The 15692-nt window shown below is 44.1% G+C and overlaps 1 protein-coding gene across 3 annotated transcripts in view; it reads right to left on the bottom strand.

The window, feature by feature from the left end:
• Positions 1-10911: 10911 nt before the first annotated feature.
• ctr9 (CTR9 component of Paf1/RNA polymerase II complex) overlaps positions 10912-15692 on the bottom strand; it is a 32341-nt gene continuing 27560 nt past the window's right edge. For all 3 annotated transcript variants that reach the window (XM_076291490.1, XM_076291492.1, XM_076291491.1), the window contains 4 exons: positions 14012-14166; positions 12760-12853; positions 12472-12584; positions 10912-12181 (listed from right to left, as the gene is read on the bottom strand). In XM_076291490.1, coding sequence (XP_076147605.1) covers positions 11851-12181; positions 12472-12584; positions 12760-12853; positions 14012-14166 — 693 coding nt within the window. In that variant the 3' untranslated portion in view covers positions 10912-11850. The remainder of the gene's footprint in view (positions 12182-12471; positions 12585-12759; positions 12854-14011; positions 14167-15692) is intronic.

Raw genomic sequence — 15692 nt, 5'->3', positions numbered from 1 at the left:
TTGAATGGCTGCTTTAGAAGGAAGAGTTCAAATAAACATGATACAAGTGTATTGAAAAGAAACCACTAGCTCTATCCGAGTTTAAACCCCACGCACGACATATCTGCATGGCAGGCAGACGCTATCAAGAGCAATTGCAGACGTGATTTGTCTTGCACTAGACTTCATCAGTGCCCGCTTAGGCTGTACTTAATTTAAATGTGGGCAATGTAGTAGGCCTAATATTGGCGATTTCGAGACTGCATAGCCTATACAGCAAGGCATAGTTTTGAATCGGCACATGATTTGATCTTTAGAAGACATTAAGCTATCTCGTTCAGCCATCAAATGCATCGCAGTAGGCTATTAGCCTATTGCGTTTGTTGAAAAAAATAATCGTTAGCTTATTTCTGTGAACAGTCTTCTATCCCAAGTTAAACATGGCAAGTTAGCCTGTGCCTAAAAGCTATAGCCTATTTTTGTTGTGTGTAAGGCGATACGTGATTGAAGGTGTCTGTAGCCTATTTGCGCGTCTTCCAATCGTATGAGTGTGCGAGTTCAGTTCCTGCAAGGTAGGTAGGCTATACTTTTTTGCGTAGGCTTATGTTGCCGTTTCAACAGTGGAAACCAGGTTTAGTTATGTTTTTGTGTGTAGTTATGAACACAAATAAAGGGAACATTTTCGTACACACTCAGATTTCTTTACTGAAAAGTAGCAGCCTATCCAAAGTTGTGCAAAGTTAGGCCTATGTGTGTTAACGTTTCACACGGTCAGGATATCAGATGTCACTTCTACAAGTACCCCAGGCATATATTTGAACCTTTTTGAGCTCTTTAGTTATTTAGTTACTTAGGCTACTCGCAAAAGAAGCATTATAGCATTCGCATAACCGGCGTATTGTCATACAGAATGGACACTAGAAAATTCAAAATTGACTGAGGTTGACCGAGGTCCTCCGAAGTCCTCATTGTGACATAGTAAAAGTTACGAAAACAAGTTTATTATTGGAGAAAGTATCTCAAGGGAGAAAAGAGCACCTCTCCCCGGTACACAACGGCGTGGGAGAAAAGAAACAGGGCTTCAGAAAGCATTGCTACGTTTCCCCGCGATTATAAAAGTAATGGCTGGCCTATGTAGCCTACTACACAGAAGTAGATGTTCTATATAGCTAACAACTCAGTTAACGCAATGACGTCCTGCCAGTTGCTGCATCTTCTGGTGAGGCTGCCAGAGTGCCAACGAGACTAGGTATGACATGACACGGAAACTTCCACATATATTCATTTCTGGCCAGCATCGTTCAACAAGCACATTGGACAAGGAAAGTATAGCCTAAATATAGGTCTACCCATAATATAGCCATTGTTTTTAGGTTACATTGTCTGTATGGTTAAGTTATAACCAGACTTCTAGCAATGCAAAGCAGAAGAATCAGCTGCAATGTATTGGAAGACTGCTTTTCAATCCATAGCCACGTAATGCTTATTCTGGCTATGACAAAGTATATTAAAGAGGCCCTATGCAACAATTTTAGCAAAAATGACCTTAATTATGCAGGTTGAGAGTCGTTCTGATGGTTCTACAACACTTTTTGGGTCGTTTGGTGGGTGCTTCGTCTCCCCCTAGTGCTTCTCCGCGGAAAAAACGAAAATGCAACTTTCTGGTCACGGTCGGAACACATCCGGATGTAACTCGGCGGAAATACTCGAAAATGTAGTCAGATTGTAGTTTCTAAGAAGACTGCAAAACGGACTCCGACTTGGCTTTGTTGCTGTTGAGTTTGTAAGTAGCCTACCTTTGGGTGAACTTCGTTTTTGTAATGTGATTTTTGCTCGACCGTTTTATTGTGAGCCCTATATGTTTAGCTTGGTTTATTGATGCTAGCTCGCTAGCTATTGGGGGTTTAGCGTAGCAGTCACTTGCCACCGAAGCTGCAGGGGGAGCTATGTCGTGAATAATGCGAGCCCAAATCAGGCGAAAACCCAGAAACAGCGAAGGAATAACCAGGCCTGCATAGGGCTTCTTTAAATAAAATATATTTGAATTGGGCTTTTAAAATATGTTTGACTATATGATTAGCCTACAGAGGAGGAGAAAAGCAAATAGGCATAAAGGATACTTTTGCATATCTTTAAAGGTCCATCAAAAATATAAAAATGTAGGCCTACAAAAAAGTAACTTGTTAGGCCTACTTGAGTAATTTATTAACAAAGTACTTTTTTACTTTTACTTGAGTACTGTAATGTGTATTCTGTACAAGTTCAAGAACCATTCTTATGCATTTTCTGAGTCGTTTACCTTTATTTTGGGCACAAAATAATTTTGGCTGGTAAAAAACCACTGTGGCAGGTGGATTTCAAAATTCACCTGCCACAGTGGCTGGTGGCCAAAAAAGTTAACTTCAGGCCCTGGTGGCATGACTCGGTGTTGTAGCAGAAGTCAGATGTGTACAGGGTAAACAGGACTGGAGAGAGCACAGTTCCCTGTGGCGCTCCGGTGCTGCTGATCACAGTGTCAGAGACAGTTCTTCAGTCTGACGAACTGTGGTCGCTCAGGTAATCTGTAATCCAGGTTACCAGGTGAGCGTCCACACCCATCTGGGTCATTCCACGTCAGTTCAACCAGGGCCCACGCACTAAGGTACCAAAATTCTGAAAAAATTACCAGGTGTACCTATGTTACCCAGGAGACACACTGTAAAATTACTCTTTCTCAAAAAATTCTGAAAAAATTACCAGGTGTACCTATGTTACCCAGGAGACACACTGTAAAATTACTCTTATGTAAGATCAATACTTTCCAAAACAGCCAGTTTAACAGGGGGAGGGGGGTCTCAATTTTGTTCGGCCTCTTTTTTTTTGTCAAAGTTCACAAGCCCACAGCACAAGAACTAAACCATGTAGGAGGCTCGATTATCCAGACGTTTGGTCTGGATAATCCTGCATGGTCATAGCTGTCCCTCAAAGATACAATAATTTTATTGGAGTTTTTGGCTGGGCTCTGTTTAAGCCTTCAGAAGACATATTTGTACTCAACAAAGGCTCTTAATTTATTTTCCTTACTGAGATAAGTAGAAACACTCACAAAAAGCAATGAACAGAAAACAAATCCCTTCAGGGTCTGAACAGCAGACCTCACAAGTCTGAAAAATCATTTTGGTTATCATTTTCAGAGCACCCAAACACCTTTTTTTAAATATGTTTTTATTTATTCTCCATGATCCCTTCTTTTTGAAAACACCAATTTGACTTGTCTTATGCAAATCTTTCTTTTTTATTTTCCACCCTGAACATGGGCAAAATGTCCCATTGACATCAATATGTTTTATATAGAGTCACCACACACCACACTGCCACCTGTGGTTGTATAGAGTAACCTGTGGTAAATATATGACGATCGAAAAAAACTCATGAAAACGCACAATCTGGACATTTTATCTGGACATTCATAACTTGGTTGCCGCTTTGGGTCGAATCAGTGACGCATGCATGTCAGGTCAAAACCAGGCCATTTTCGTGGGTCTATCACTAGGTGGCAGTCTCGCCAGGTCTCGCTGATCACTTCCCGGAAAGTTTACACAAGTAACAGGCAACACTTCATATTTCATGAAAGACGTTATATCTCCATTTCTAGAAAAAAACAGCGATTTTGATGAAAACTAGCCACTTTTTAGCTTGCGATTTCTCAGGAACAGAGGCATGTAGAAATACACGGTTTGCCCCCACTGAGAGCTTAGTCTCACCTTTTAAATGAGTCATTGTATGTGTTCATAGCTATAACACAGAATATGCTGTGGCTGGTCTAGATTGCTGGCACTCTAGGACAAAGCTCCCGAAAACAGCTTGGCATTCAATGAGTTAAAAGAACTGCATGAGCCAAAATTGCAGCACATGGTTTAACACACAAAGCCTAAATTCACTTAGCCTGGGTGTTCCCATGCTGCCTTGCGCGCGATTTGATTCACGCTGCTAAGGCAGCCTGGAGACCATGGAGCAAATTTTCGCCTGAGATAGGAGACCAATCACAGAACAAGGGGGAAAGCAAGACGATGATGAGCTATGCACAGATGCATTTGATAGACATCCGTGGCACCCAATAAACGGATCTGGGCATTTTTTTCAAATACGAGAAAATGAACGTTTGGTTCCCAGACCACTTCTCATTGAGAAGTGGTGGCGCTAGCCAGGCTAAAATTCACTGACAATTTTCTCCTTTCAAACAGTATATTTCCACAAAGTTCATGAAATGAACATATTTTCTCCCTTCAAAATGCCCTAAAAGCACCTAAACTACATTTTAGACAGGACTTTTTAAACTTTCAATAGCTAACAGGGTGCCCTAGCAGCTTAGCATGCTACGGTGTTAAAATCCCTTCATCCAAAAACATATTTTTCCCTTACTTCCCTCAAACAAACACCACAATAACAAGAAAGTTCAATAATCATGCATGCTAAAGTATTATACTGGTCAAACTAGGAGAGAAATACACAATTTGGCACACTTATCTCCAATTTCACCAGCTTCTGCCTTCTAAATGTCCCCTCTGTGCTTGTACAAGCCTGAGTGTGCTTTCAGCGGTTGTGCATGCTTCTTGTGCATGACATTCAAGTGGAAGTAGGTTAAAAAAAAAACACACCAAAATGAAAGTAGATGTTACACAAAGCAGGGACCATGTCAATATTTTGATTATTATCGCTGTACACCCTACGAAACCACATAATTACCATATGCCCCACTTACTTCCTGCTAGAGAGACGAAACTTTTCACGCTCCATGTGGGTTCTTTGCCATTCTTGTTATTCTATGATCTAGGCGGATGGTAGTGTTTCTTTTTCCACCACGGCTTTCAGGTTTGCTTTGCCATCTCAAAGCATTGGAGATCATTTTAGCTGAGCAGCCAATTATTTTCTGCACTTCTTTGTACGTCTTCAAATTTTTGATCAAAGTTCTTTCTTCTTCAGTGCAATGTGTAGAACGACCCATTTTACTCACTGAGCAAGGGCTAAAACCAGCAGGTACAACATCTGCTGCATTCCTTCCTTAAATAAGGGCCATTGTTGACACCCATTTCTTCACAGACTGAATGACCTCCCTAATTGAACTCCACAGTGCTATTAATTTGAACACCCCCCCCACACACCCTCATTTCATTACATGAGTCAATTACCCCCAATCAGCAGCATGCATGTCAAGTCTGTTAGGTCTGTTGGTTGGCCATTGCTCTGCTGCACCTAGTCATGAATTTGTTCCCATGTTGTATCATCATTTCTGCCAAAATCAGTACTTAAACATATTAGTGATGTTAGACTGCTATTATTTTGCACATAACTGTATATTACATTTCTTTGTTGTTGCTATTTCACGTAGGTATGGTCTTCTTTCCTTAGTAGGCAGGCTACATGCAGCGGCAACTCACACACACCTCTCCTTGTCCCGCTCTCACACACACACACACCTCTCCTTGTCCCGCTCTCACACACACACACACCTCTCCTTGTCCCGCTCTCAAACACACACACACACCTCTCCTTGTCCCGCTCTCACACACACACACACACACACACCTCTCCTTGTCCCGCTCTCACACACACACACACCTCTCCTTGTCCCGCTCTCACACACACACACACACACACCTCTCCTTGTCCCGCTCTCACACACACACACACCTCTCCTTGTCCCGCTCTCACACACACACACACCTCTCCTTGTCCCGCTCTCACACACACACACACACACCTCTCCTTGTCCCCCTCTCACACACACACCTCTCCTTGTTCCGCTCTCACACACACACACACCTCTCCTTGTCCCGCTCTCAAACACACACACACACCTCTCCTTGTCCCGCTCTCAAACACACACACACCTCCTTGTTCCGCTCTCAAACACACACACACACACACACACCTCTCCTTGTCCCGCTCTCAAACACACACACCTCTCCTTGTCCCGCTCTCAAACACACACACACCTCCTTGTTCCGCTCTCAAACACACACACACACACACACACCTCTCCTTGTCCCGCTCTCAAACACACACACCTCTCCTTGTCCCGCTCTCAAACACACACACACCTCCTTGTTCCGCTCTCAAACACACACACACACCTCTCCTTGTCCCGCTCTCAAACACACACACACACCTCTCCTTGTCCCGCTCTCAAACACACACACACACCTCCTTGTCCCGCTCTCACACACACACACACCTCTCCTTGTCCCGCTCTCACACACACACACACACACACACACCTCCTTGTCCCGCTCTCACACACACACACACACCTCCTTGTCCCGCTCTCTCACACACACACACCTCCTTGTCCCGCTCTCTCACACACACACACCTCCTTGTCCCGCTCTCACACACACACACACACACACACACCTCCTTGTCCCGCTCTCACACACACACACACACCTCCTTGTCCCGCTCTCACACACACACACACACACACTCACACAGCCTCTCCTTGGCAGATATTTAACTAACCTTAGTTACTGCTGCTAGTCCGACAACCTCGGACAGGAGTTAACTAGAACTTCCACGATAGGTAGATTCTAGCTGTAAGTCTGTCTGTAAAAGTTACATCCCAAGAGGCTCTTTTGGAGCCACTGATTTCCTTTAGAATCCATCAAAAGACTCCAGTATTGCATGGAAACACATGAATAAGAAATAATATCTAGCTCTGTTGGGTGACAAACTTAGGCGGGAAGCGAGTGTGACTCACTGATATTAATATTAGCTGTGCTAGATAGACAAGGACACTGCATAGGTGCCAACTCTCACGCATTGGCCGTGAGACACACGCATTTGATTAGTTTCACACACTCACACGCCACACCCCCGATTTCTCACGCTCAACCCGGTCGGTCAGATGCATAGGTCAGATGCCTGAAAAATGAGTTTAGCCTATCTATAGATCTACCTGTTGAGCCACGGTTATGCTTTCAGAGACGGTGAGAGGGTTCAAGAGCACCCCCTGTCTGTGGAATTTTCTAAATTGTCTCTCATTTGCGATGCTACTTCAGAAGCCGTCCCAGGCGCATTCCCCCCGCATTTCCCGGGCTTCAGGTATGCTTTGAGTATTATTGAGTATTTTTCACGCTGAAGTGTCAACCTGGTAGGTCAAATACCTGGCAGACGAGGTTCAACTAAACTAAACCTATACATATGATATCACACATCATGTGAACGTGCGGAATCTAAGCTTTCCAATGATATTCGCGCCAAGTTGCTGTGATAAATGGTTCGCGAGAAAATTAACATTGAACCGACGTGCAATTTAGGCTAATCATATTTGCATTTTGCACACAGTGCACACCCATTACTCTCGGTTTAATATTTCACTAACCCTTCACACAACACGTGGCAAACCCAATATCACAATAAACAGCAAACCGTACCGAATACGAGGATATAAAGCATGCCTCTGTGCAATAGAGTAATCCGGTTTTGAAATTGCAACACATTTCTACATAGCCTCATTGGGGCGAAATTATAATGTATTCTAATGTAAACTATTTGTCAGTAGGCCTACATACATTTTTGTAAATTGCTCAGCCATAGATTATCCCACTATCATGGTTCTTATATTGTCAGGTTCCAGCCAATCCCATTACAGATAAATGAATATATTTATATTGGCATGCTTCCTAGTGACATTAATGCAAAAATATGAAGAAAATCAAATAACGAGACACAAATATTGATATAAAGCCTGACATAAGCCATATGCAAACATTCACATCATGCAGATATGGGTACATCCTGAAAAAGGAATAGCATGTAGGCTATAGGCTATGGCCATTACAATGACCAATATATTATCTTAAATAAACTAGCTGAATAACACAGGTGACCACTTCTGCATAATTTCATGGAGTGCTGAAATGTACACACATTTTTTTACATTTCTGAACTGTGAAATGTAGCATATGTTTTTGTGGTTGTGAACTTATTGCAATATCACCATAACTATTCCACCTGTGTGTGCATGGTTATAATTCTGAAGTGCAAAATAGCTTAGGCTACAGCACAAATATTTCCATAAAAATAAGCAAGTCTGACCTCTGAATTTATTTTGAAAGTGCACCTGATTGATGCATTTAAAAGTTAAAATATACAAACATTTCTTAAATTCTTACAAAACACACACCCACTTTTTTAAATTTTTGCCACTTTTGCCGTGCGAAATACCAGTGCTGTTTTCAGCATCTGTTTAGTGCTTCATTGTCATTTTCATTGGATTCTCCCATTTGCGCGTAAATCGCTCATAAACTTTTTTTTTTTGTTACACGCATTCTCCCATTCCTCTTCTGTCACACACACAGTGACAAGCGCCAAATCCCCCGCAGTGTTGAAGAGATCAGTCATCCCCCTCACTTTTGATAAGGTAAAAAGCCTTATAGGTACGCCAAATAAATAATAGGTTTACGCTAGGCTATGTAAAACTCCCCATTAACAGCATCACGTCACTAACCACAGCTAAGACTGCACAATCTCTATTCACTCTGTTGGATATCTGAAGCCAGTTTGTCTACTTAGATACTGTAAATCCTCAAATTATGGCCGGAGTCTTAAGACAAAGTACAGGCCTTTAGGGGCAGGATTGTATTCAAGACAGCCCTTTATTTCTTATGGAAGTTTTATTTTGAGACATGCGTTTCTTGGAGCGGCATACTGGTAGGCCTTCAAAAGCATGACATTTTCGGTTTAGTTTGATATTTAATTTACTTTTGGACTGTTTGATTATATTGTTAAATGTTGGGACTGATGGGCACTGAAATCTGGGGAGGTATTTGATGATCGATCACTATTACGTTTCATGTAGTTGAAAGAGTGTCGGGATTTCATGCGTTCATTGAACGTCTGCGGTGCTGTAATGGAAACCTTATTGCGTAGCCAAGTAGCCTATTGAGGTATTTTTAAATTATGCATGATTTACTTTTTATTAATTTCGTAGGCTGGCTTTATTTTGTTATATAGAAGTATCTAAATAACCTGTTAAAATGTACCAGAATTTAGGAAATTGCATCTAGTCCAAAAAAATAATTTTTTTTGTCCCTGATATGTCCCACCCACTTTCACAATGCCTCCGACGCCCATGGTCCCAGTAGTAGGCTAGATCCATTTGATACCAATGTTCATGGTCCCAGGGATGGATTACTGCACGGGCCTTCCGGGCCCAGACCCAGGGGCCCAAGGTGTCAGGGGGCCCTGAAGCCCAAGCCTTTGCATGGAATCATTGCCTCAATATCAACACATCAGGATGTAGGCTATGAATCTGATTGAATTTAGTATTGGCCATCCCCAAAATGCTAGCCTGACGAGCCAGACAAATGTAGGGTCTGGGCACTCACCGTTCGCAGTGCTCAGTCCGAGTGGCGGGATAATCGGTTGTCTTTCAAATTCCCTCTGCACGCAATAGGACAGCACTGAGTCCCATGCGTTTTCCCACCAGCGGAGCTATTGGCTAGTTCAAACTTTTGGCATCTCAAAACAAGCTTAACTCGTGTCACACTGTTGGCCAACAGCAATATCCATCTTCTTTGTTTTCAAGTAGCAGGGAATTCAAGCCAAACCGTTGCAACTCTGCCATCCATCATTATGTTATGCCCCCCTAACGACTCTATAGACGATTTGATTGGCCTGATAGAGTTGCTAGACTAGCCCTGGAAGCAAATGTAATTTGCTGCCGCTAGGGTGTGTCTAGATTTCTAAGCTACCAAAATGCACCAGAATACAGGAAATCACATCAAACAAATGAAAAAAATTCTGGGGGAGGACCCCCAAACCCCCCTTCCACATATGCGACAATTAGTGGGGAGCCCTTAATACATGTGGGCCAGGGGCCCGAAAGTTCATAATCCGTCCATGCCGGGTCCCTACACCTGAGAACCACTGATGTACGTTTTGTTTACTGTACGGTATAATGCTGAATGAGCCAAACAAAAATTTCCGCAGCAAAATTTTGGTTGGCCCCACCAAATCTCACTCTTTCAAGGTTTTTTGAAAAGTTGGCAGCCCTGACACTGGGTCATGTCGTGTAAGGAACATGGTACAGCAAATAAACGGAAGCATAGCCTACATTGCAGAGCCACTTCAACTTTATTAATTTATGGTGAATAAATGTTACACTACTGTGCACAGCCCTATGCTTTTCTGACGAGGCGATGCTAGCATGTTAGCAGTGGTTAGCTAAGTATGCTAAGGTTAGTTATCTACAAGTCTCCTCCAAGTAGGGTTGCCAACTTTCTGATATGAAAATAAGGAACGGGGGGGGGGGGGGGGGGGGTTCTATAATACACACACACACACACCTCTCCTCCAATGCTACCAACAGTGTTTCGTTGGGGGTGCCTCGGGCATCGGCCTAGCCATGCAAATAAATCACTGTTTTACCAGTTGCTGGAATCCATGCATTTCCACAGAATTATTTTTGGAATCTGATCCCTTATCATACCTGTTCATTCGTACTCGTTGCTCGGCTAATTGTGACTAAATTCAAGATGGTGGCGAACGGTAAACTTCCTAAAGGTACTGTCTGTATAAATCGTCTTGTAAATAAACTACCAGTGCTTTTTCAAAGTTCTCAATGTCTCGTTTTAAATGTCAAGGCCCTCGGAAGTCTACCAATGAAGTATGGAGCTACTTTGAGCCTTAACCCATTTACTCCTAAAATGCCTGCTAAAAACGCCTATAGAATCCTATGGCGTTCTAGACTAAATAACCTTTTTTCCTGAGGGTTTTCTGAAAACATACTAAAAATTGTCAACGTCTACCAAAATGTAATATCTAAGCCTCTGTAGCACCTAGAAACATGAAATAAAAAGCAGCGGGAGTGTCGATGTTGCGCTACGCTGCATCCTGCAGGAGGGTCAATGTTGAGTCATGCAGCATCCAGCGCAAATGGGTTAAATGGTGTAAAACAGTGATTTATTTGCATGGCTAGGCCGATGCCCGAGGCACCCCCATCGAAAAACTGTTGGTAGCATCGGCTAACTAGCGCCAGATTTCTGAGTGCAGTGGACAAGCCGAGAGGAGCTATGAAACAAAAGTTCACATTCGGTATCATGTTTCAACACACTTCAGGTCAATATCACAAAAATCAGCTCCCAATGCATTTCTATGGAGCCGTAAGTTGAAGCTGTCGGAGTGTGTCTGCCTGTGCGGAGCTACTGGACTGCCATTGGGCGCGGAGCTACTGGACTGCCATTGGCTCATCTGTGTTCAATGGGCGGGGCTTGTGATCGGTCAATTGAACACAGCATCTTCATTGTCCTAGTGCTTAGTTGTTGGCTGTATGAAATCAGAAGCCGAGGGGTTTTCAGGAGAACCTTTTAATTAAAAGAAAGTAAAAGTACAAATACATCGCTGAGGCCACCACTAGTGACCGCTACCAAACAGAACCAAAGAAAACATCCCACACACCCCTCGTAATCACAAAACAATCCCAGACGCGGCATCTCTCAAACGAATCCAGATGAAATTTCACACGTGGCAGAAGGGGGGGTGATCATGTGTGTGATGACTATGCACAAGCTGCTGGTATCAGAAAGAGAGTGTGTGTGTGTGTGTGTGTGAAGAGAAGACACACACAGAGAGACAGAAAAAGAGTGTGTGTGTGTGCGTGAATTTGTGAAGAGAGAGACACACACACACAGACAGAAAGAGAGAGAGAGTGTGTGTGTGTAGAGAGACACACACACACACAGAAAGACAGAGAGTGAGTGTGTGTGTGTGTGTGTGTGTAGAGAGCACACACGCAGACAGAGACTGGGCTGTGACAGCAGCACCAGGCTGGACATGATTCTTGCAGTACCAGTCGCTACCACAGGGGGGCACTGGACTCCAGCTGGGCTCTCACTCGCTGTCTTCTGAGCCGCGATTGGACGCTTCAGCCTCAGACTCTGATTGGCGGGGAGATCCCTCGGAGGCGGGTCTAGGTGAGGGGGGCGGGGACTCGCTGTCGGAGCCTCTCCCCGAGGCACTTCGCCGACTCCTCTCAGACTCTGAATCTGATTGGGCGCGCGGCCTGCGCTTAGCCCCACCCTCACTGCCTGAATCCTCTTCTGATTGGCCGGACCCTTGGCCGCTGCCGCTATGCCCCGCCTCTGAGCCGCTGTCGGACGCCAGACGCTTCTTGTGAGGCCGCTCCTCATCATCAGAACCAGAACCACTGTCCCTCGGGTTCCTACACACACACACACACACACACACACACACACACACACACACACACACACACACACAGGTTCAGGATTCACACACACCTACATCAACATCAACTCTCCTAAAGCCTATTTATCTGAAGCATATGAATATAGTATTATCATGGCATATACCAATCAGATGCGCACACACACACACACACTCACGTACCACACACACACACACTCACATACCAGACACACACACATACACTCACGTAGCACACACACACACACTCACATACCAGACACACACACACACACACATCCTGACCTGTCCTCTGCGATCTTGAGTCCATCCTCGTCGGAGGAGGAGTCTGAGGAGGAGATGATGGCTTTTGATTTGATCTTCCCTTTAAGTGACGGAGGCAGACGCTCAGGTTTAGCCTGGAGACACACACACACATTAATGCTAAATATTACACATATTTGAAAACAGATCAAAAACGTCAGAGGCTGTGTACACATTTAAACTTGTATGGTGTCCACGATTTACACACACACACACACACACACATATATGACCTCCATCTTGGCACACATGCATGGACTGCTATCTGACCTTCTCGATCCTCTTTTTGGGTTTGCGTTGCTTCTTCGGTCGTGAGCCTCCTTCCTCCTCATCATCACTCCCCTCTTCATCTCCCTTCTGAGGCCTGAAACACACACACACACACACACACATCAGTACACCACTCAGAGAAACACACACACACACACACACACACATCAGTACACCACTCAGAGAAACACACACACACACACACATCAGTACACCACTCAGAGAAACACACACACACACACACACACACACACACACACACACACACACACACACACACACATCAGTACACCACTCAGAGAAACACACACACACACACACATCAGTACACCACTCAGAGAAACACACACACACACACATCAGTACACCACTCAGAGAAACACACACACACACACACACATCAGTACACCACTCAGAGAAACACACACACACACACACACACACACATCAGTACACCACTCAGAGAAACACACACACACACACACACACATCAGTACACCACTCAGAGAAACACACACACACACACACACACACACATCAGTACACCACTCAGAGAAACACACACACACACACACACACACATCAGTACACCACTCAGAGAAACACACACACACACACACACACACACACATCAGTACACCACTCAGAGAAACACACACACACACACACACATCAGTACACCACTCAGAGAAACACACACACACACACACACATCAGTACACCACTCAGAGAAACATACACACACACACACACACATCAGTACACCACTCAGAGAAACACACACACACACCACTCAGAGAAACACACACACATGCACACACATGACCAGTACACACACCTCAGCAATCACACACACACACACACACACACAGAGAAACACACACACATCAGTACACCACTCAGAGAAACACACACACACACACATCAGTACACCACTCAGAGAAACACACACACACACACACATCAGTAAACCACTCAGAGAAACACACACACACACACACACACACACATCAGTAAACCACTCAGAGAAACACACACACACACCACTCAGAGAAACACACACACATGCACACACATAACCAGTACACACACCTCAGCAATCACACACACACACACACACACACCTGCGTCTCTTCTTACGTGGTTTCTTGTCTCCTCCCTCGTGTGCGTACACACACACACACACACACACACACACACACACACACACACACACACACACACACACACACACACACACACACACACACACCTGCGTCTCTTCTTGCGTGGTTTCTTGTCTCCTCCCTCATGTGCGTCGTCGTCCTGGTCAGTGCCACTGGCTCTCCTCCTCTTCTTCCTCTTGACGGGCAGGTCTTCATCAGAGTCGTCGTTCACAAACTCGTCCGCGTCCCCGCCCTTCTTACGCTGCAGCCAACACATCAGAACACCATTAGAACACACAATCACATTTAGAACCACGCTAGAACACCATTACAACACACAATCACATTTAGAACCACGCTAGAACACCATTACAACACACAATCACATTTAGAACCACGCTAGAACACCATTACAACACACAATCACATTTAGAACCACGCTAGAACACCATTACAACACACAATCACATTTAGAACCACGCCAGAACACCATTAGAACACTTAGTTACGCTAAAACACCATTAGAACACACAATCACATATAGAGTCACACTAGAACACCACTGAACTACATTAGTCCCATTACAGCACCACAGGGGTCTTTCTTTGGGAGAAACCAAACTTCTATTATGTCAGGTTCTATTATGTCAGGTTCTGTTATGTCAGGTTCTGTTATGTCAGGTTCTGTGTCCTTCTGTGTGCTGTGTCTTTTACCCCATCTTGTGTCTTTGTGTATCTTGTGCTATTTATGTGTACCGGACTGCGAGACAAGTTTCCCTTTGGGACAGTAAAGTTAAACTGAACTGAACTGTTATACAATGTCAGGTGCTGTTATACAAACGTCTATTATGTCAGGTGCTGTTATGCAGTCATGGGACAAAAGACTGCAGGTATAGCCTACTGCATGTCCAAAAGACTGCAGGTATAGCCTACTGCAGGTATAGCCTACTGCATGTCCAAAAGACTGCAGGTATAGCCTACTGCATGTCCAAAAGACTGCAGGTATAGGCTACTGCATGTCCAAAATATTGCATTTCCTGTATATGAACTGCAAATAATTTCCCCACAACTGCAGTTTTGACACTTGAAGTAGTGCAGTTATTTTTTGTAAGGGTAACGTTGTTAGTTCTGAAACTACAGCTCTGTCTTTCTTGATATGGTACAGCTTTGAAAACTTCATGACTAGGGCTAGAACCTTTTCTGTAACGTTACAATTAAAAACTAATCAGGCGTGCTTTTCGTCCAAGGACATTTTTTGAGTGCATCTCTTCAAAACAGCAGTTCAATGCTTGATTAAGCACTCACTCTCCGATATTGCTATAAGACAGGTCAGCATTACGGTTACTTTTAACACATTTCAACAAGTGTTCTATCAAATCCTCATCCTTGACCGATCCTCTATCCGCAGGGTTTGTCGATCTTTTCTGTCTGTTTTAACAAACCGAACCCAGTGATATGTATTTGCTTGTAAAAACAGTCATTGCCATTATGTGAAGCCATTGTCGGCCTAACGCAGCAGATGTGGTAACGTTAGCGTTAGCGTTAGCTGCTAAATTGGCTAATGTGACATTTGTACAGTTTCCATTTCTAAGAGCCAGGCTTGCAGCCTTCCCTCCTCAGCCATGATTTCAACCACCACCGGCAACTCGCCAGTCGAAGGATCCATTATTTAGAAACGCTTCTAGCGGTCGTAGGGGAGAAGTTGCGGACACGGCAGGTCTCTGGAGTAAACTAACAAAATAGACACGTTGCGCGCGAGCTACAACACTGCTGCTTACGTCTCCTCTTC

Source organism: Alosa pseudoharengus, unplaced genomic scaffold (genome assembly GCF_046254945.1).
Source record: "Alosa pseudoharengus isolate Yale_2024_CS ecotype anadromous, Long Island Sound unplaced genomic scaffold, YU_APseudo_1.1 YU_APseudo_1.1_scf_19, whole genome shotgun sequence".
Taxonomy (NCBI): domain Eukaryota; kingdom Metazoa; phylum Chordata; class Actinopteri; order Clupeiformes; family Clupeidae; genus Alosa; species Alosa pseudoharengus.
Note: the sequence above shows the minus strand (reverse complement) of the source record. Positions and strands in the feature narration are given on the sequence as shown.